The sequence below is a fragment of the Tympanuchus pallidicinctus genome, unplaced genomic scaffold, assembly GCF_026119805.1.
Source record: "Tympanuchus pallidicinctus isolate F22 unplaced genomic scaffold, pur_lepc_1.0 scaffold10, whole genome shotgun sequence".
Classification (NCBI taxonomy): Eukaryota; Metazoa; Chordata; class Aves; order Galliformes; family Phasianidae; genus Tympanuchus; species Tympanuchus pallidicinctus.
In genome coordinates, this window is record NW_026294619.1 from 1949011 (window position 1) to 1970889 (window position 21879).

The window sequence follows — 21879 nt, forward strand, 5'->3', positions numbered from 1 at the left end:
CACCTCATCATGGGAGATGACAGACTCCTTTCTGCACAGCTTAAGGCCTTTCCACTGCAAAGGTATAGGCTTTGAAGCAAGAATTTGAGAGAAGGCTTTCCCTAAAACTCTGAGTGTGAGGGTTAGAATGGCCATGAGCATCCTATTCTGGGTAACTCTTTTGGTGCAAGAGGGTTGAACCAGATGACATCAGAGGCCACTTCTAGACTCAACCATGCTGTAATTTTGTGAACTACTGGTCAACAGTGCTCCCACCTTCCTTCAGCTCTGCATCTGCCCCTGGCCCTCCTTGATCACGAGCTGTCACTTGCACATTCACAGTGGGCATGTCACTGCAAAGATAGATCAAGGCTGGTTTGCGTAAGCGAGGATTGGGAGTCTTGCTCTGTTGTAGCTCATTTCCTCCTTTGCTATTTGAGGCTGTTAACGTCTCAAATGGACAAGATAGGTGTACTCTGGCTTCAGGCTCCTCGTGTGCAACACCTAGACAGAAATGAACTGGAATGGAATAAATGAGAGCTGTTCAAATAGGGGGCATTAAGACATACAAATCGGCAGAAGCATATTGCGCAAGAAGATGTTTATTGCGCAAGCCGTGTTTATCACAAAGCTTTGCTCTGCCTGTAATTTCCAAATCCACAACTTATACAGCATTTTCCAGAAGCTCAGAATGTTCCTGGATTTAGTATCTGGCTCTAGCTTTTCATTTTGAGCATTCCTGTAACTTGTAGTATTTCTGTCTGCTTTTGCATTGGCTCTGTTCCAAGATTAAAAGCCATTTCTGTAGTGGGGAGTCAGATTTGGATCTGGTTTTGGGAATCATCTCCAGCTCCATTAGGCTTGCAGGACAAAGATTCTTGCTCTCCCACAGTGCTTGGTACTTAGAAAGAATCAGTGCTTTTTTTTTTTTCTTTCTTTTTTTTTTTGCAAGGACATATTCATCATATTCATTCATATTTTGCTGGCCACACTAAGAGTGCACTTTGAGGGAGAGAAAATTGCTTGGCATCAACTCTTCCACCAGCAGAGGCTCTGGATGCCCAGGATGCACCTCAGGCTCATTCAACTGTGACCATTTGAACTCCCACAGGTTGCTAAGAAACTGGGTCTGAAGATGAACGAGGTGGACTTCTATGAACCATTCATGGATGATCCTGTTCACATCCCCGATAAACCTTACACAGAAGAGGAACTGGTCGAATTTGTGAAGGAGCACAAAAGGTATGTAGCAGTCAGGATTCTCCTGGCCATGGTAAGAGGGCAAAGGTGTCCTTCATTGCAGGTTGCCTCTCCAGGACAGTCCTCAGTAAAAATGAGGATGCCTACTTGGCTGTTTGTTCACCCATTCTTGAGATTTTGGTGAATCTTTCTACTCCCTTATTCCACTTAAAGGGTTAAAAATGTAGGTTGCTCTGAAAGTAATTCCTCCTATTTATTTCTGTGGAAAATATGACAGATGCAAAGAGCACAATAACACTGTCTGATAGAGCAAATTCTCAGCCACAAAGCACTACTTTTCAACATAGTCACCATCATTACTAATTCATTTTCATCAGTGGTGGACAAGAGCCTACATGCCACTCTCACTGAAATCTGTGCTAGTGGAAGTGACACACTGTTTCACAGCTGCTATCATGGTGTTGTTGCCCATGCAGTTCATCTTTCATTGGCCTCGAAAAGATGGAAGTCAGAAGGTGCCAAATCTGGACTATACAGTAGGTATGGTAGGACAGTCCAGCCAAGTCTGGCAATCTGCTCCATGGTCTTCAGACTGGTATGTGACCTGGCATTATCGTGTTGCAAGAGAAAAGCTGTATTCTTCTCTAGCTTGAATTTGAAAGTTTGAGCCTTCATCTTAGTCAGTGTCACAGTGTAGTGGTCAGAGTTGATGCTTTGTCTGGGTTCTAGGAAATCTGGCAGCATCACCTCTTTTCTGTTCCAAAAGACAGTACAACATTACTTCATCCACTGAGAGCTGTATCTTGAATTTTTCTTTGATGGGGAATTCACATGTCGCCACTTCATGGACTGCCATTTTGATTCTGGCTTATAGTATTAGCACCACATCTTGTCACTGGTAAAGATACAATCCAGGAAACCGTAATCTTCAGCCTTGGATTGGTTAAACGGGTCCTGTCAACCTTGCATACAGTGTACTTTCTGTTCCAGTGTGAGAATCTGTGAGACCCATCTGGCACTGCGATATTCCAATGTTTTCACCATCGTTTCTAATGCACTGAAGCTGATATTCAGTTCCATACATAGTTCTGTAGCTGCAATCTGCTGATTCACATGGATGAGCTGATCAAGACACTCTTCATTTCATGGTATGACAGCTGTACATGGCCATCTGAAACATGGCTTGTCTTTCACATCGCCATTGCTGCTGAAGAAATGCTCCACCTACTGCCTCACTGTGCTGACATCCCCTGTTTGGTGTCCACAAATGTTCTACAAGTGTCAATGAATGTAATTGAGTGCCATTTTTTTCCTGCATGGAGGAATTAAATGACACACTTTTTGCTTCATATGCTATTCCATAGCAGACCCCATTCTGCTACACCACTCCTCTGATGCCATCTGTCACATGGCAAAGATTCAACCTCTACTGCCGTAACACTGACATCTGCTTCTGATGTCATGGGCCAAAATAATAAAATAGGAGGCAGTACTTTCAGAGCAGCCTTTGTATAAGGGCATAACTATCTATGAGGTGCTTTATTAAGTACTGCACTGCCAGACAGTCTTAGCAAGGGACTGTTCTGTCCTGAGATATCTCTGAGCTGGTGTGGCCTCAATTAAAGAGGTTTTGTGTGCCATAACATAGGAGGGACATAAAATTGTTATAGAGTAACCAAAAGAGGACTACAAAGATAGGGAAGGGTCTGGAGGGCAGCATATATGAGAAGCAGCTGAGGTCCTGTGATTTGCTTGGCCTAGAGCAGAGGAGGCTGAAGGAAGACCTCATGGTGGCCTGCAGCACTGAGCTCTGCTCTCTGGTGACACAGACAGCACTCAAGGGAATAGCATGGAGTTGTGTTAGGAAGTGTCAGGTTGGGGGTTAAGAAAAGGTTCTTCACCAGAAGATGGTGAAGGCTGCCCAGGGCAGCCCCGAGCTGCTAGAGTTCAAGGAGTAGACTAGAGGGAATCAAGTTGTACCAAGGAAAGTTCGGGTTGGATATTATGAAAAATGTCTTCTCAGAAAGAGTGGTGACACACTGGCACAGGCTGCACAGGGAGGTCGTGGAGTCACTGTCATTGGAGGCATTCAAGAAATGTTTAGATGTGGTACTGAGGGACGTGGTTTAGTGGGCAACATGGAATCACAGAACCACCAATATATTACGTCAATGTTTCCCTCGTCCACCAGGTGGGTAACTCCATCATAGAAGGAGATCACGTTGGTCAATATTGATGGGAGGTGGACGGTTGGACTAGATGATCTTGGAGATCTTTTCCAACCATGGCGATTCTATGATTCTATGACTGTTTGGACATAGGCTTTCAATTTTGGGTAATGCGTTGTGAAGCCAGGAGCTGGATTCAATGATCCTTGGGGATCATTATAGAATATCCTTCCAACTCAGGACATTCTATAATTCTTTTACTTTTGCATCCTTAAAAATAAATGCAGCACATGACAATCACACAGGCTATCCATTGCTCGTGCAAGCTGCATTTCACAACAGACATCTAAGGAACTTGAAAGGGGCTGAAGAAAAGCAGAACCTTTGAAGTTGCTAGAGCACCCCAAACAGTGGAGATTTGCATTTGCGCACACACAGGGGTTAGAGATAGGGAATGCTGAATGCAAGTCTTGCAGACAGATCTCTGCTTTTTCTGAATTATGAAGGGGTCCTCTATCTTCCATGTACTCTCAGGTCACTTTGCTGACCTCCTGGACTTCCTTCCCAGATTCTCTCTCAAGCTCTTCTGTCAAGTAGCAGCATCAAGAAGATGATTAAACACAGACAGCTAAATACTATAGTCTAGTGAGGCATGCTCTCTATCAGCACAAAATTGCAGTGGAAACACGTGAATGCACTCAAAGATCCTTGTCGCCGAATTTCCTTTCTCTAAGAGCTGCCCCTAGAAAACGGCTAGGCAAAGCATCTGAAACGCTAGATACAAGTATGAGATATGCATTCATCCAACATAATCTCCAGTTTCAGTCAAACAGCAGTGAGGACACTTGCTGGGTCAAGAACTGTAGCCCTGTCCTTGTGCTTAGTGTTTTTTTCTTCAAATTCTGTAGTTATTTTTCACTTCATTTCTATTTTGCTGCATAAAGTATCTAAACGTAAGGAGTTCCAAAGCTGAATTGTGTATTGCATCAAAAGAGTATTCCTCTTTGTTCAGTTTATACCAGCTGCCTTATAATTTTACTGTATGCCTACCAACTGTGCTCTGAGAAACAATGACTAGCCTGGTTCACTCCCTGTGAATGGTAAACATTTTTCACACTCCGTACCAAATCCCTCTTCAGTCACTTATTTTTCAAGACAAATAATTTTCTTTAAGTTAATCTCCACAAAATAGAGGCCATTCCAAACCTTTCTTTACCACTGCCATCTTTTCATGGGACTGTTTTGGTTGTCCTATATCATTTCTGTGATGGGATATTCTGGACAACAAATGCATTCAGTGAGGGGATATGCAGTGGAGTTGTCTATTGCTATAATGATATGATGTCTTTTGCTCTTTAGCCATTTCCCAACCATTTGCAACCTCTTTTTGTTTTGTTTTGTTTTTGGAACTGCTGCTTTCTCAGTTTATGACACCTGGGCCCCTTCCCTTAGAGACAATAATTAATGATAACTAATTTAGAGCCCATTGTTGGACCTGTATAATCAGGGCTGCTTTTCTGCAAATGTGTTACTTCCTATATGTCTATCCATCATGAAGACACTCAGGTCTCTGGAGATGCCTTTGTAACTCCTCTCCGTCAGGCCTGGTGTGGACCATCTGAATAATTGGGTATAATAAGCAAATGCTGTCATCTTCCAATTTCCTACCTTTCTTCAGATAATGTAAGAATACGTTATGCATATGATCCTGCCAAAGCATATGCTGTGAATGTTAACTGGCTCCTCTGAGCCATCAGGAACCTTTAAAAACCTGAACATCCATTCCCTGTTTCCACTGCTCTGGCAGAGAGGCAAACATAAGCAACAGGCTTCACATCTCACAGGATGCCCCCTCATCTTGGTGATATGCTGCCACTCACTTTACCAGTTTCTCCAAAAACCTAATGGACCCACTCTTTTTGCAACAACTTGCAGGGCTTCTCTGCCGTGAAGAGCTGTTCTGCTTGGAACACTGATGCCACAGTCAGCAGAGACTCAAAGGGTCCCTTGTGCTTATCTGCCACAGCCTTGTGTCCCTTTGTTGTTCACCCCTCAGCCAGCCAGACCCTCTGACAAGCTTTCTGCTGCAGATGTGTCTGAAAACATTTACTATTCCTTTTTTTACCCTTTATGAATTGCTTCTCGAAAACAAACTCTAAAAAGCCTACCAGGCTTTGGCTGATTTACATTTTCTTTCCAATGGTTCTTATGATGTATTTTTTCTCACTAGAGGTTATTCTTTGCTATAACAGAATCTGGGGGATTTTTATGGCAAAGTTAAGCTGGGCTAAAACTGCTAAAAGAGAACAGAGTCCCATAGGAAAACAAGAGTATTGAATGTCCTAAGGACAGCAAAACAAAAGTGAATGGCTCATCTTATGCTCTCAGCCTGGATGGAACAATCCGCCATGTGTAGGATTGATACCCCAGCATGTCCCAGCACAGAGTGGCGTTTCATCTTCCCAGGCACAAGGAGTGGCTACAGCAACTCCAGCGAAGCCAAGGGCAGGGTTTTATGACCATACATGAAAGTAGAAGATGACCTATCCAGCCCCAGACTTGCATTCAAAATGTGGTGGCTTGTAGTGTTGAACTGGGACATCAATCAAATGTGGCACAGGGAACTTGCCCATGACAGTGGCAGTGTTGCATGCGACGGTGCTGGATATATCTTCAAAGAGCCTTTCTTTCTTCTTTTCAGAGCCACCTTGAGGAAGCTACGCCCAGAAGACATGTTTGAGACATGGGTTAGTACACGTGAAGATGAAGCTTTGCGTCCCCTGCTTCCAAACAGAAACAAACCCCCTCTGGCTACCAAACTGCTGCTCCCAAGCCCCAGCCTTTGGCTAAGCAAACAGAGCCACACTCCCAGAAGCATAAAGAGTTAATTCCCAAGAAATGGTTATTCCCTCCCAAAAGTAGAAGTTATTCTCAGGTAACCAACTACTCCAGCCAAGATAAGAGGTATCCTGTTGTTGAGAATCTCTGTACTGACCATGGTACATCAATGCAGAGCAATCTTGGCAAGGATCATCTAATGGACATCCTTTAGATGGGGGAGTCACAGAGATTGTACCAAATGAATGACTCATGGAAACTGTACTGGAGCAACAGTACAATTCAAAATGCAAGCGAGGGCAGGCAGTTCAGCTGATTATATAGATTATGGAGTAAATAGCCTGTTGATTGCTCTTATTGAGGTGTGAGCAAGCTGCAAGTCAGCAATTGTGGAGAACTAACCAGCAGTTTGGAGCAGAACACACACACAGAGTTCTCCTGGTCTGTAAATGTAGGGGAAGGGGGAAAGGGTGAAAAATAAAGAAAAATAGTGTATTGCAAATTATTCCTTCACCATGGATGAATAAGACATTAACAGCCATCTAGAGAGCTTTAACTGCCAGCTGAATGTGGAAAACAAAGCTGAACAGATGCTTATAGAAGATGCAATCATTCTTCCAAAAATCTCAGTACAGCATTTTTAACAGCATTCACTATATAACATGAAATGCTGTGGGAGTTAGAAGCACTGAAAACCCTGGGAATCTTTAATACAACAAGGCAAGAGGTAATAAACTGTACTGAGAGTTATGAGCCACTTAGGCATGGTAGGTTTTCATTTTGTTTTGAAATACAGATTCTGTGTAGAATATGGCTTCCTAGATCCACTAAGTTCCTCAAAGTTACTTTCACAGGCTTTGCAAGGACCCAAATTTCACAGGCAATGATTTTGATTTCATACTGAATACATTCTGAAATAACCTCTAGAGAAGTGTGTGAATTGTCAGTGGTGGGATATTTGTTTAAAAAGCAGCCTGGAAATACGAAATGTTCCTCTGCCACACAACTTGCATCTGCACCACAACAGGGTGGATTCAGGTCTTACTGCAAGTTCAGGACAGCACCAGTGGCTTCGTTGGTGTTACTCCAGTTTAGTTTGCTACACAGACTGTCAGAATATATATGCATTTATCCTGGTGTATATATATATTCTGATCATATATATATTTGTATTTTCCTATCTGACAATGCTGCTGATAAATATGGAGAAAAAGGAATGCTGCAGATTTTGCCAGCCTTAAGTGCTCTGAATCCCAGAGAAAATCTGCCCAGAATACCCCTGTGAAATCATATTCTCCAAAGATGCCTCCAGTGGCCCTACACTAGCTGTTGTTTTTAAAGATAATATTTTCTACTTAATCTTTCAGGTTTTTTTCCCTTTCGGTTTTTGATGGTGGCTTTGTCACCTCTGAGCTCAGAATGGAAAAGAAATTAGCATTTAGATGGGAATTTCTTCTCGCATTAAAACCAATTGAAATCAAATCCGGGACCAGCAGTGGGTGAGGAATGTGAAGCCATTCTGTGGGAGATGACATTCATAGCAGGCGGATGACAAAACAGCTGGCGGATCGATTGGCCTTTGCCAATATCATTACCCATTGCTCACACATAGCAGAGAGAAGCAGCCCGCCAGGCTGTCATTTCTATCTTCCATTCATTTGAACCTCAAATTGAGCCTCCTACTCAATGCCCCTTGCTGTTCATGAAGAGCCTTGTTTAGAGCAGAGACCCTTCACTTCCCACAAGATGCCCAAGTGATCCACATCACCCCCCACAGCATGGAAAGCTCCTTTAGTGGACTCAAACAAGCATACTTTAGGGCTGAGCACAGTGAATTCAGGTGACCTAGGGTGAACACAGATTCCCATGCTAGGTGGTTTTCAACCTTCTCAGCAACCAAGGTTTTGACCCACACCATTAGAGAAGCTCTATTGCCCTTGCTATTGGAGTGCCCACCTTACTTTTAGCCTGTTTTTCAGCAATGCTGCCCAAATAACCTGTTTTGGTGCCTGCTACCTCCACAACTCAGCCTTACTTCAGCTCTCATTTCTGGTGTCTCAATGGTGCCTCAGCTAATTTTCTCTTGGAGATTGTGCTGCTTGTTCAAAGTTATCCCAGCACCTCTTGTCTCCAGCAACCACTCAGACTGTCTTCCCTCTGTCCTATCAATAACTGTTTCATTGTTTGCAGGAGGATGACATGGAAGGAATCCATATCGTGGCCTTTGCTGAAGAAGATGACCCAGGTAGGAGGCCATTTTCTTCACTGTATGACTCTTCATCCTCTCAAGAAGGTGTAGGTCCCCTCCTCAGCCCCCAGAATTGCTCCTTCTCATCCCCCCTTACTATCTGCTTTGTTGTCCTCCCACACCTTGATCCTCAGCACAGGGGTTACCATCATTTTCTAACAAGCCCCTGGGACCACCCTCACTCTCCTCTGCCAGCTGACTCAAAGCTCTCCCCTGACCAGACCATCCTACACAGGCTGGATGTAAGTACATGGCTGGCTGGAAGAACAGGTGTCATCTCCATCCCAATCTGGGACCTGGAAGCAATCCATTACTTCTGAATCTCTGCCGCAGCTGTCACAAAAGTTGTGCCTAGCACAGACCTCTGGTTTGATTGGTGTGGCAGGTCATATGTTTTCCCATAGCCAGCAAGAAAGCTGGAGCTTGGGCACTAAGATTTGTCCCTAATTCTGAATCTGTCTTGTTGTGTGAATTAAGAATGTGCTGAGGGCTTGTTCTGTCACATCATGGAGGAAAACCGTAGGCATAGCTTCCAGAAAAGCCACAGAATCAGTGATTCTCAATGCCAGCAGCGTGATGAAAAGCTTTGGCCTCTTGAGGGCTGGTGTCTCCTCCCTCGCCACAAGAAAACACTTACATTGTTCCGCTCCATGGAGGGATTATGAGGATTAATTCATGTGCAACTAATTTCAATACCCAGGGAGGTTGGTCCAAATTAAAAGCCTTATTATCAGAAGAAAGAGTGGGGAGACAGCATTTTAATGAGAATTATAAACAACTCCTGTGTTCATAGGGGGTGAAGGAAGTCAGAAACCCCACAAGCGAAAGTGGCTGGGTGTTTGCAGGAGAGGGCTCTAGAGGTTCCTCTATCTTTTCAGATGGCTTTGAGTTCCTGGAAATCCTGAAGCAGGTTGCCAGGGACAACACTGATAATCCTGACCTGAGCATTGTGTGGATCGACCCTGACGACTTTCCTCTGGTGAGTGGCAGGGGCTGGTTTCCTTCCTTGATTTGGCATGTGGATATAGGCACAGGAGCACACAGGATTAGCCCGGGTGCATGCACAGGATGCAAAGCAAGGGGCACTGCACCATGGGCTGTCACTAGGAGCTGCTCACTTGAGTGATGTCTCAGCAGCGTCCCCAGAGACAGCACTTTTCTTTGCTATGAGCAATGGCCAAGCTTTCAGTTCCTCTTCCACTCCTTCCATGGTATTCTGGACTCACTGCCCTTCCAGTTGAATTTATGCAAAGGAATGTTGCAAAGATCCTTGTTTGAGTTTTGCTTCTTGCTCCTGCAGCTTATCACTTACTGGGAGAAGACCTTCAAGATTGACCTGTTCAGGCCACAGATTGGGATTGTGAATGTCACAGACGTGAGTAGCATGCATCTGAAAATCCAGTGATTCCATGAATAGAATGCTTGAAAATTATGGGATCCAAAGTAGAAAGTAGGTCTACTGGCATTACTGAGATTTCTGTTAAGTGCGAGAAAAACAGGCTTTTTTCCTCTGGGAAAAAGCATCAGGACCCTATCATTCCTGTGTGCAGGGAATGAGAGGAAGGTGCTCAGGCTTAGAAGCTACAGAGTGTAGAGTCATAGAATCATAGATTTGTTAACCTTGGAAAAGACCTCTAAGATCATCTAGTCCAACCATCCACCTACCACCAACGCTGCCCACCAAACCACGTCCCTTAGTACAGTATCTAAATGTTTCTTGAACACCTCCAGGGATGGTAACTCAACTACCTCCCTGGGCAGCCCCTTCCAGCACCTCACCACTCTTTTGGAGTGGTTTTCTAATATCCAACCTGAACCACCTCTGGTACAGCTTGAGGCCATTCCCTCCTGTCCTATTACTGTTACCTGGGAGAAGAGGCTGACCCCCACCTCTCGATAACCTCCTTTCAGAGAGTTGTAGAGAGCAATAAGGTTTCCCCTCAGCCTCCTTTTCTTGGACTAAACAATCTCAGTTTCCTCAGCCACTCCTCAGAAAATTTGAGCTCCAGACCTCTCATAGCTTTGTTGTCTTTCTCTGGACATCCTCCAGGGCCTCAATATTTTGTATTAAGGAGCCTGAAAATGAACATAGTACTCACCAGAGTTGAGTGCAGTGGGACGATCACCTCCCTGCTCCTGCTAGCCACACTGTTTCTGGTACAAGCCAGGATGCCCTTGGCCTTATTGGTCACCTGGGCACACTGCTGGCTCATTCAGCTGAGTGTCAACTAACGCTTCCAGGCCCGTTTCCTTTGCACAGTCTTCCAGCCACTCTGCCTCAAGCCTGTAGTATTGCCTGGCATTGTTGTGACCAAAGTGTGGGACCTGGCACTTCTTGGTTTCGTTGAACTTAATCCTATTGGCCTCAGCCCATCGATTTAGCCTGTGCCCAAGACAGTTCTCAAACTCCACATCTCCCACTAGTCTTTCTCAGTTTGTGAGAGCAGAGAACAGTGTTGAACAGCAGGTCTATGGGGGTACCTACCCCAGTAGGCTCTCTTACTTGTGTACGGCCTCTCTTACCGGCTGTGTCAGGAAACTATCTTCCACACACTCCGGGAACCTCTTAGATTGCTTCATCTGGGCTGTGTTGTACGTATCAGGGAAGCTGAAGTCCCCCACAAGAACAAGGGCAGATGATTTCACAACTTCTGCCAGCTGCTCCTAGAATGCCTTGTCTGTCTCTTCATCCTGTTAGGCAGCCTGTAACAGACCCCCACTAGTATATCAGCCTTGTTGGCTGTTCTCTTCATCCTTAAACGTAGAGGCTTGACCTGAGCATTGCCTGTCCCAAGCTCAACAGCACTAAAACATTCGCTAGCACAGACAATCAAGACATTGCTCCTCCTTCCTTGCCTATCCCTTCTGAAGAGCTTATAGCCATCCACTGCAGAACTCCAGTCCTAGGAGAGATCCCACCATGTGTCAATAATGGCAACTCATAGTTTGCCTGTGGCACAATGGCTTCCAGCTCCTCTTACCCATGCTACATGCACTGGTGTAGATGTACTTCAGCTGAGCTGTTTGCCTGGCCCCCAACCCCAAGCAGATGCAGTGCTGGCTGGATGTGTCCAGTGTTTTAGGGCAGCATTTGTCAGAATATTAGGCAGAGAGAGAGAAAAGGGAAGTGGACCAAGATGGTTTCTGTCACCTGCAATCATGAGAGAGAGGAACAGACAAGCTAGAAATAGAGCCCCAAGTCTTCCAGTCTTTTGCTCTTATTACTAGCTTATGGTGTCTATTATATTTATTGCAGTTGGCTACATTTAAGTCATGTCAAAGCAACATTAAACAACTATCAATGGGCATTCATAAAAGTAAGACTGTCAGTAACAAGGGAATAATGTAAAAAGCAGCATTAGACAGGAACATATGCCTTATTATCTGGCAGTCACTAAGAGACCTGTAGAAACTCATACATTATCTAGATTTGATATAGTAAATATTTCAGGTTGTCAATTATAGTATTTACAGATTTTATTTCATTCCTCTTAAGTCTGTTCTCTATTCCTCAAGAGAGAGATTTAAGAAAGTTCTAGGTTGGCTGGTGATATCTAACACAAACATTGAGCTCATTTTGCTATTTCAGTGTTACATCACTGCTTTCAGTGGAGTTACACAGGTACAAAGTAGGGCTTACACAGCCAAGTATAAATAAACACTCCTTGTTGGCTTCAGTGGACATAACCTCTGTGACCCTATCACTTCTCTAAAAACTTACCAGTACAAACACAAAGCTCCCAGAGGCCCACACTGGCTTGTCACATTGTTGTGGCTCAGAACTCACACCATGATGTGCTTCAGAACATTGCTTCTGCTTCTGCACAGAATCTTCTCGATGGTCCCACTCCCCCTACCCTTATCTGAGATATCCCTTTTTGCCACACAAATGGTCCTGTGCTCTGGAACAGGATCATTTACATGAAGTAAGAGCTGCATGCCTCTCTGTGGTCCTTTTTTGTTGTTGTTGTTTCAGTTTTGGTGTTTTAGAAGGAAAATGTAGCAGATATAGAGTGTAAGAAAGACACAGACCTGTTGGAACAAGTCCAGAGGAAGCCACCTTGTTTAGAGGGCTGGAGTGCCTCTCCTGTGAAGAGGGGCTGAAAGACATGAGGTTGTTCAGACCATGGAGGAAGCTCTGGGGAGACTTCATTGAGGCCTTCCAATTCCTAAAGAGAGCCTATAGGAAAAAGGAGGAGAGACTCTTTGGCAGGGAGTGTAGTGAGAGGACAAGGGGTAATAACTTCAAACTGAAAGAAAGTGGGTTTAGATTAAACATAAGGAGGAAATTCTTCACTATGGGAGTGGTGAGGCATTGAACAGGCTGCCCAGAGAAGCTGTGGATGCCCCACAGAGGTGTTCAAGGCCAGTTTGGATGGGGACCTGGGCAGCCTGAGCTGGTGAATAGCAACTCTGCCCATGGTAGGGTTTTGGAACTGAGTGGTCTTTAACATTCCTTCCAACCCAAATTATTCTGTGACTCTCTGATTCTAAATACAGTTTGGCTTTTTAAGAAGCCAGATATTAAGAGAATAAATAAAGAGAATTAAGTACCACTGACAAAGAAGTGGTGTGTGTAGCTATCATCTGACATATGGAAAGTTCTTGCTTCTGCAAAATCAAACACTGATAGAAAGAACCTCACAGCACCTCTGTGAAACAGGAGGCTGATCTTGTTTACAGAGAGAAAACAAAGAAGGAAAAGGAGCTTATCAAGGCATTTACTCAAGGAACCTATAGGAAAACAGAGAGACAAATCTAAGCTATGTTTTCTGTCTCTGGCTAATAGCTGCAATTTAGACAGCACCTTCTAACTGCATTTTAAACGACATCATCTTGTTACTCACCCTCACCTCTCCAGTTTATGGAAGTAATGTAGTGTAGGATTAGGAACAAGGCAGCAGGCTCACATCAAACACACAACAAACAGCACCAAAGGCTCCTGTAGACACTTCAAGCAGTCCTACATCTTGTAGTCAGAACCAATAGCACTTCATGGGGAGGGTGGTAGTCCCAGCATTCGGGTAGAGTGGTATTGTGACTGCTCCTGCCCACGTGCTGTAGTAGGGAGGGAGCTAATGCCACCTCCAACCCTGCATCCCTCATATGGTCCGGTCCTTACCACAGCATTAGCAACAAATCTAATCTCTTCCCGTGTGACTGAGGGTGGCTAATCCCTGTCACCTGTCTCCACAGGCTGATAGTGTCTGGATGGACATCAGGGACGACGATGACCTGCCCACAGCCGAGGAGCTGGAGGACTGGATAGAGGATGTGCTTTCTGGGAAGATAAATACTGAAGATGATGATGATGATGACGACGATGATGATGACGATGATGATGATGATGATGATGACGATGATGATGACGACGATGATGACGACGACGATGATGATGACTAACTGTGACTCTGTACAGTTTGACTTGTGGAGGCTGAGAGGCCTCCCCCTGTGGCAGGTCCCTTCATCAGAAGACCTGTGTTTGAGCGTCAGCAAGCACCGCCTGCTCCTCCTTTCCCCCTTGCCCCGCTCCCCTTGCCCCTGCTGGGACTCCCGGCCTGATTCTCAGAGGTGCTGAGCCACCAGGACTGCTACCTTGGTGGGTGGCACCAGCAGGTGCCCAGCACCGCTGTAAATCATGCCTCCGTAGAAAGGACAATAGGAATCTGTAGGGAACCTCCCCCAGTGCCCAGTGCAGGAGGAAAGCACCTGCATGCTCACTGCCAGAAGGACACAGGGAGCCAGTTTGTATTTTCCATGCTCATCAGCCCATCATGTACATCCAAAGACCAAATCTCACTCAAAACAGAGGGAAGGTCACTGTAAAATTTAGTCCTTTCATTAAACAAAATGCCCTTTGCAGCTACTCTGCCAAGACCACTGGATCCTGAAAGTTCTGCTATTGGAGTATAAAGCTACTTGTTAGCACACTAGGAGGAGCAAAACATTTGAGGGGGGGAAAACAGTTTTAGGAACGCTAGTTAGTGTTCCTAAAATAATTTTTAGTGATTCCATAAAGTGACAGTATATTTGTATCTGACAGAGGATGCAAAAGCCAACACCACAGTCGCTGTTTGACACACTTTCTTCAAGCAAAAAGTAGAGTAAGTGCAGGTGGTTTTAGATAGGACAGCACAGCTTGCAAGTTCTCAAGCTTGGAAGTTTCTGAATGCTGGAAAGGCTGATGCAGGTCTGAGACCAGACTCTTAAGGATGAAGATCACTGCACTGAGCCTGACTGTTGGTTCTTAATCTTGGGGAAACACCAGAGCTGACCTCAGGCTAGTTCCAAACATCTGCAGCCAGGTCTGGGCTGAGGTGGTAAAATGTGAGATAGCACACTTCTGCCCATAGAAACCTTCATAGGGGCTCACCCTGAAGCCTTCCTATTCCCCATGACCTTCCAGCTTTAGGTGACTTTTAACCAAAATTCCATGTAGCATCTTTTCCCATGACCAAGGTGTTAGGAAGGAACATATCCATCCAACCATACTAGATGCTGGATTAAGTGAGTTGGGCAATGAGCAATGAAAGCATTCAAGCTGGTCAACTTCTACATATTCAGCTGCAAATTCAATCCCTGCTTTGAGACTTGGATGTCCCATTGTAGCCTGTGAGAAACCTCTTTCACACTGAGGTGGAGCTCATGGCATCAGCTTGCAGCCATGAGGTAAAGGGCCAGTGACTGAGTCCCAGTGAGTGCAGCTCCATCCATGTGCAGGTCACTTCAACAGCATTAGATCTCCCTGCTTTCCCATGCCAGCAGATTTCAATTGTCTTAGCTTCTTAGGTTTGACAATAGTGCAATGAATGGAGAGCTTGGAGATGCTTTATCTTTATAAATACTTTATAAATATGTTTTCCAGTAATTCAGACTTGGTAGCAGAGGTGGGATGTATATGTCCTCTCTTGAAACAGTCAAAAAACATTGTTCTGGTCTTTCTTAAGAAAACTGGCTTATGTCAGAGATAAGTGATGTTAGTGGAAATAATAGTGCAAGGAACAAGAGATTCAGTGCACGCTGTATAAAAATGAATCAGCCTGATGAGAAACAAGGTTTACACACCATATATTTCCTTCATTGGATAAGCTGCAAAGCAAGATTTTATAGATTTCTTTTTCTCCTTTACGTTGGTCAGTCTCTTTGTCTCTCTCTTTCCCTCTATACTTGAGCTGAAATAGAAATTTGAAGTTACTAGTATAAATTGGCTGAAGTACTGATCTACTTCTGTGCGTGCCATGTCCCCTCAGTGGGAGGTGCCAGCATGAAAAACACTCAGCTGGATGTCTACATCCCTCTGAGAATGAATGCTGTGCCTACGTGGTAGATGGCTATAGGCCATGCTAGCTTCACACTGAGCATCTGACACTCAAGTAGCACTTTTCAGGCACTATCTATTAGCATGATAGGACAGCTATGTCCTCAGGTTGGGTATTATCTGTGTTAGCCCTTTCTTATTTCTTTATGATACATAAGCACTTTCTGGAAGACTTGAACCAAGTGTGTTTGGGGAGATCATCTGGGTGTTTACACCAACGTGCACAGCGGTGAACACCTCAGCCCCAATCCAAAGGATCTGGTGGAGACTTTGGGAAGGCTTGAAATGCAGTGTGCTGTCAGACTGGAGGTCCTCTCTCCAGATCAGAAAGGTGACCAATGCTATCCCTCTGCTCTGCCCTTTCAGCTATTTCAGCCGGGAGAGAGGGAACAAGCTGAACTCAAAGACTCATTTACGCACATTAGTAAAGAGCAAGAACAGGCTAAACTGGCAGTTTAGTAGTCTCTTAGTCTGTGATTAAGGGACAAACTCTGCTTATGTTGCTCACCTGAGAATAGTACTTGCTTATCTTTACCTTGGAGATATTCCCAGGAGGAAAGCATGCAAGATTTCACTCTGTATATTATAACTTCCTTAGCAGCTCTGCAGCCCCAGATCAGTCATTGCTAAGTCCTGCCACTGTCGATAAACCCTCGACACCCCAACTGCTTGGATACTTTCCTTGCAATACCACTGCTCCCAGACATATTTCTAGTATGATAAGCCTCTGTCCATATGCTCCAACGGACATAAATCAGGCAGAAGAAATAGACCCTGCAAATAGCATTGCAGATGTGTTCAGGTGCAGAGGTGGTAGTTAACCTTATACAGATACTAGAAAGACCGAGCTCACACTGCAGCCAGTAGGCTGGTGTTGGTGATTTATGGAGAATTCCCCCTGTGTTATGAGAAAAAGGGCTGATCATATGGTTGCCACTCCTCAGTGGGGCCAGCACAGTTCTTGAAGTGGACTGCCCTTCTCTCTTTCCTCAGTCCCACGTTATGGTTCCCTTTAGTTCTCTTTGACCACAAAGGGGATCATTTTGTCTCCAGCTTTTACTTATGAAGCCAGAAGTGGCTAGTCTCTTCTTTTGGGATAAACCCATCAAAAATTAACAGATGTTGCAAAAGTGGAAGGATTGCAGCAACGAAGAACAGCAGGTGGCCAAGGCGCTCTCATTTACCCACAGCACCCAGGTTCACAGGGGCTGAATGAGATACAGCTCCTCGTGAAGGAGCTGAAAGTTTCAATTTGAGTGTCTTCCTTCCAGGGACAGGTAAGATACCTGTGTGTTGTGGGTTACAGCTGGAGACAGGGAGAAACTCTGCACAAAACCACTGAAATAGTTTAATTTCCCAGTACACTACTGGTGTGGATCCATACCCATACCTGCATACCTTACTCTTCTCCATCTTATGACAGTTACATCCAGAGAACTTGGAGGTGCAGTGGGCCACACTCAGTGTTTCTGCAGGTAGGTCTATTGGACGAGGGCAAAACAGAGTTCATCATCTTCATGTGTATTAAGACCAATTTAACTGGAATGTGAGATTACCACTTCAGTGAAAATACGTATTAGATCTACCAGAAGCACAGAGGAGGAAGCTCCTGCCGTTGCAGCAGGCCTAAGGACATCGCTGGAGAGACTCCGTGAACCAGAACTATGTCTGAGCTAATGTCAATTCCTTGGGAAAGTTTCTGAAGGAGAAGACAAGGGTGGCACAGTGAAGTCACAGAGTGCTTCATATTTTCATGGTCAGCAGTTCTGCTGGTGTTTCTGAGACTAAGGGTGGTCTCCCATGCTGGCAAATTGGACACCTAGGCTGTTTCCCATCCTGAAGAGGTAGATATTGGCTGCTTCTCTGTGTCTGTCCACACATCATACATCAGAAATGATTCAGGGATTCATTACCAGGGCCAAACAAAAAACACTGCCTTTTATTCTCAATTAATTAAACAATTAATTAGACAGGAACATATCAATTTCTGGCTACTGAAGTCTTGCAGTCCTGTGAAAATGACTCAGGATTACATCTGGATCTCTCTCTGCCTCAGCAAAACTTCAGGGAAGCCCCTTATAGGGCTAGTCACACACCAATGCCTGGACTTAAGGACCTGAAGAGGGACAACCAGTGAACAGGCAACAAAGAACCAAGAAAGGGCAATTATCCTGGGTTAATCTGGCTGTGCCAATAGGACTGAGTCCTATCTGAGACCCAAGACTTGTTACGCACTGTGCTGCAGCGTCTCCCGCTTATTCCCCAGTTCCCTCAAGACTGGTACCCCTGACACCCAACCTAGGCCAGCCCAGATCCAGGGGAACAACCCTTACCAGGTCTATAAGGTGCTAAACTGTTAAATTAATGAATAAATAAAACTTATTCTGCTACTCTGCCTGAGCATCAGATGAGTGGCAAAGCTTCAGGCATAAGAAATAAGCCTCAAGCAGAAGAAAAAAGAGTTAAACAAACAGACTTTTGACAGAGTAATTATCCCATACTTTAGCAGCAATCAGAAAGCCAACCACCCACCTAAGAAGAGCAGCAGCCATCCTGACTGCGCCCTTCATTGGCCATGGGTGGCAAATGTCTCAAACCATGGCCATGGGCAACCTCCTGCTCTGCTTGGGCTGGGAGGAGAACCTGCCTGCCTATGCAACAAGAAACATGGGTAAAAATAAAACTATGCATGACCAGTGAGATTGGCCTGGAGTGGGATTTTGCTCTAAAATTCAAACCAGTGTGCCAAAGCCCACTCTTGCTAGTGACAAAGGAAAAGGAGTTATTGAATGACAGAAGTAACCAAGCGTTTGAAGAACAGTTTAGCCCCTGCAGAATGAAATCACTGAAGGAATTTGCAATGCTTCCCAGTCTAGTTACTGAATTACTAAGCCAGTTTCTCCAACTACTTTCAAAGCAAAATTATAATCAACCGTAGGATCTGGTATTATAAGTACTCAAGAATGAGCTTTTACAAAATAGAAGCTAAAAGATTTACAGATCTGTTTTACATCTGTGGTGCAGACTGAATCAGCTTCTTCTTGTTCCCTGTTTCAAAGCATGCTCATAGCATCTGACTTGTGCTAAAAGAAGGTCCAAAGAGCTAAAAGTTCTGAGTGTCTCTTAAAGTTCCAGAGAGGCTGAATCAACTGTATTTTATCAAGAACTCCCTTCTCTTCACTTTTATGGAGTTATTATTCATGTAATCTTTTCAAGTATTAAAAAGAAGGACTGCAGAAGTCCAAGTATTTAAAAGCCTGATTTTCACCTCTGGAAAAATCAGGCACAAAATGTTAAAATTCAAAGAGAAGCTTTATGTCTAGAGAAATCTATGGTGTGTCTGATTTTGAAGCCTTTGTACATTCATATTCCTAAGGATGCTGGAGGGAAAGAACGTACCCTGTCTTCTAAGGTCTCTACCATCAACTTCTCACTGCTTCCTCCTCATCTTACTGTTTCTCTTGAGGCTTTATTCCTTCTTCTGTACTAGGATACATAGCGTGGTGGCCACATTGAGCTATCCTAAATACTCATACACAAGTTATCTCCTTTCTTTCTCTCCTAAAGCTGCCCACCCAACTTACAGGGACCAATTCTCCCTTCATCTGGGCCTTGGTCCCACCAGCACAAAACCTCTCTGCTCCTCCCACAGCGGGACCACAGGCTGCAGGAGGCAACACTACTTCCCTGAGTTATTTGCATCAAGCCGAGTCATGCACAGAAGTGATCTCCTTCACTCATTTGGCTCTTCATTCTGTGGGGGGAAGGAAGATCAGCTCTGGGTTTTGGAGGTGTCTGGCAGTTTTGCAGTGGACTCCAACCTGATCACTGACTCCTGTATAAACGTTGGTGTGAAAAAGAAAGGCTTCTCCAACTGCATTTTGGAAGGGCACAGGGAAACGGAGAGGAGAACGGAAAACAGTTTTATTTCTGTTGGAGGTACTCTCTGGTACGTGTAACAGCACTTCAAAGCAACCAGGGTAACCTTATTCATAGTGATTTATGCATGTGCAATCACTGCACTAAACCACCCGTACCTCCACCTGGTCCCTGCAGCACGTGGGTTCTCACGTGAAAAGGGGATGGACACCCCTGACCCCACGGATTATTTGTCAGGCCGGAAAGGACTGTAACCTAAGCCCATCACCATCCCAGTCCAACATAAACTCAGGAGCAGTGTTGAAAGACAAATCAAAAGCACCGCTTGGACAACTCCCTCCATGCCTTCCTGTCCCACACACTGTTGCAGCACACACAGACAGAGATCCCCTCCTCTAGCATCATGCTCTGCCCAGAGCTCAGGGCCTGCCTGGCCGCCCTGGGAGGCCTCAGCTCAGTCTCTCCCCACACTTTCCCAGGGTTCAGATCTAAGGCAGGAGCAGCAGAGCCAATGCATAGAACCTGTTTTGAGGTTGGAAGCTCTGCTCAACACCGCAGCTAGATGTTTCATCAAGCTGTTTATTTAGCTAATGTTATCACGACTTGAGGCACTGCTAGTGTTGCATGCAAGGCTCTGGAGCCAGCAAAGAGACGAATCCCTTTCTTTAACCCGTGTGTTACACACAGACCACATCTCTGCCCCATTTCTCCCCACTGAATTCTCTGAAGGCAAAGTTCCCTCAGCACACGTAACCATGAGGCCTGGTCCCACCACCTACTACACAGTCAGCAGACCTCCTCATGTCCTAGGCCACACTTCAGGCACCGCCTTGCTCAGCATCAGACACTTTACCTCAGCAGGCATTGCTGTGCTGTCTCGGGGCAGCCAAAGCCTTCAGGGCACTGCAAAAGGAGTTCCACCTTCATAAACAACTCCAGTACCTCCCTCGGAAGCAAGGTGCTCACCTCATGGGCAGCACCCAGCTCATCCACGTGCTGTTGCCAGTCACTGCTTCCTTCCCCATCTTGTCAGAGTTTGTGTGGGCAGCACTTGCCCCAGCAGTGCGCCTGGGGCTCCCTTACACCTCAAGGACCCTCGTGACTCCAGTGAAAGATTTGGCCAACCCAGAGCAGCACCCTCAGCTCTAATTTCTGCTGAGCTTCATACCGCAGCCCCTTATGATTCAGATACCTGAGCTCTGGGCGAAAGCCAGGGGAACTGGTCCCTCTGGCAAAGCCTGTTTCTACCTTCAGTTTCCACAACCCATAGCTAGAGAGAGAAAGCACAGAGACCAATAGCACAAGAAGGACGTGAAGCTGTTGGAAAGGGTCCAGAAGAGGCCATGAGGATGCTCAGAGGGCTCAAGTACCTCCTCTGTGAGGACAGGCTGGTTCAGCCTAGAGAAAAGAGGAACTTTTTAATAAGAGCACATAGCGATGGGTAAAAGGGGAATGGTTTAAAACTAAAAGAGGAGAGATTTCGATGTTAGGAGAAAATCCTTTACTCAGAAGGTGACGAGGCACTGGGAACAGGCTGCCCAGAGAAGGTGCAGACAGCGCAGGGCAGGACAGTGTTGCTGGGCCCCACCAGCAGGATGAAGGGATATGGATCAAAAGCAGAAATCAATGGAGAACAGGAGGCAGCACACCCCACCCCACCCTTCCTTCTTCCTTCTGGGCTTTGGTTGTTAGCCCAAACACCTTCCTCTCCCTCCAAGCACAGAATTACTTGTTGGGATGTTTCCCTCCACCAGCGTTTGTATTTTTAGCACTTATCTCAACAATTGCTACACTGTGTTTTTCACTGCTCCACAGCATCCTGTGGATTTTTCCAACAGCTCATAGAGAAGAGCTGCTTTGCATGGTGAAATGTGAGAGCCCATGGGAGGGGCTGTCCTAAAGAGCAAGGTACCAAGGGCCTACAAGACATGGTCTTTCAAAGCTCTCGGCACCATGAGGATGGGAACAGCTGCGCCCACAGAGTGATTTCAAGGCAAGAAGCCCTTAAAGTCATTTTTAGCAGAGCACACATCCATTGAGCAGGCTCACATCCACTGAAACAAGGAGGCTTTGCCTCAACACTCCTCCTCCCCACCAGATCCTAATAAAGGATTCAGCCACAAATCCTACACTTCATAATATATGAGCAAAGAATACAGCAGGCAGAAAAACCTGTTCCAGCCCTGGCCCCCCCACCACACACCCTCACCAGCTGTATTTGCTCTCCATCCTTGGAGATTTCAGGTGTT

The 21879-nt window shown here is 45.3% G+C and overlaps 1 protein-coding gene across 1 annotated transcript in view; it reads left to right on the forward strand.

Moving 5' to 3' along the window:
* The window catches only part of CASQ2 (calsequestrin 2), a 30231-nt gene extending 15921 nt beyond the window's left edge, over positions 1–14310 (forward strand). The window contains exons 6-11 of the mRNA XM_052666209.1: positions 1091–1221; positions 6049–6094; positions 8376–8430; positions 9312–9412; positions 9734–9808; positions 13630–14310. Coding sequence (XP_052522169.1) covers positions 1091–1221; positions 6049–6094; positions 8376–8430; positions 9312–9412; positions 9734–9808; positions 13630–13836 — 615 coding nt within the window. The 3' untranslated portion in view covers positions 13837–14310. The remainder of the gene's footprint in view (positions 1–1090; positions 1222–6048; positions 6095–8375; positions 8431–9311; positions 9413–9733; positions 9809–13629) is intronic.
* Positions 14311–21879: the final 7569 nt, after the last annotated feature.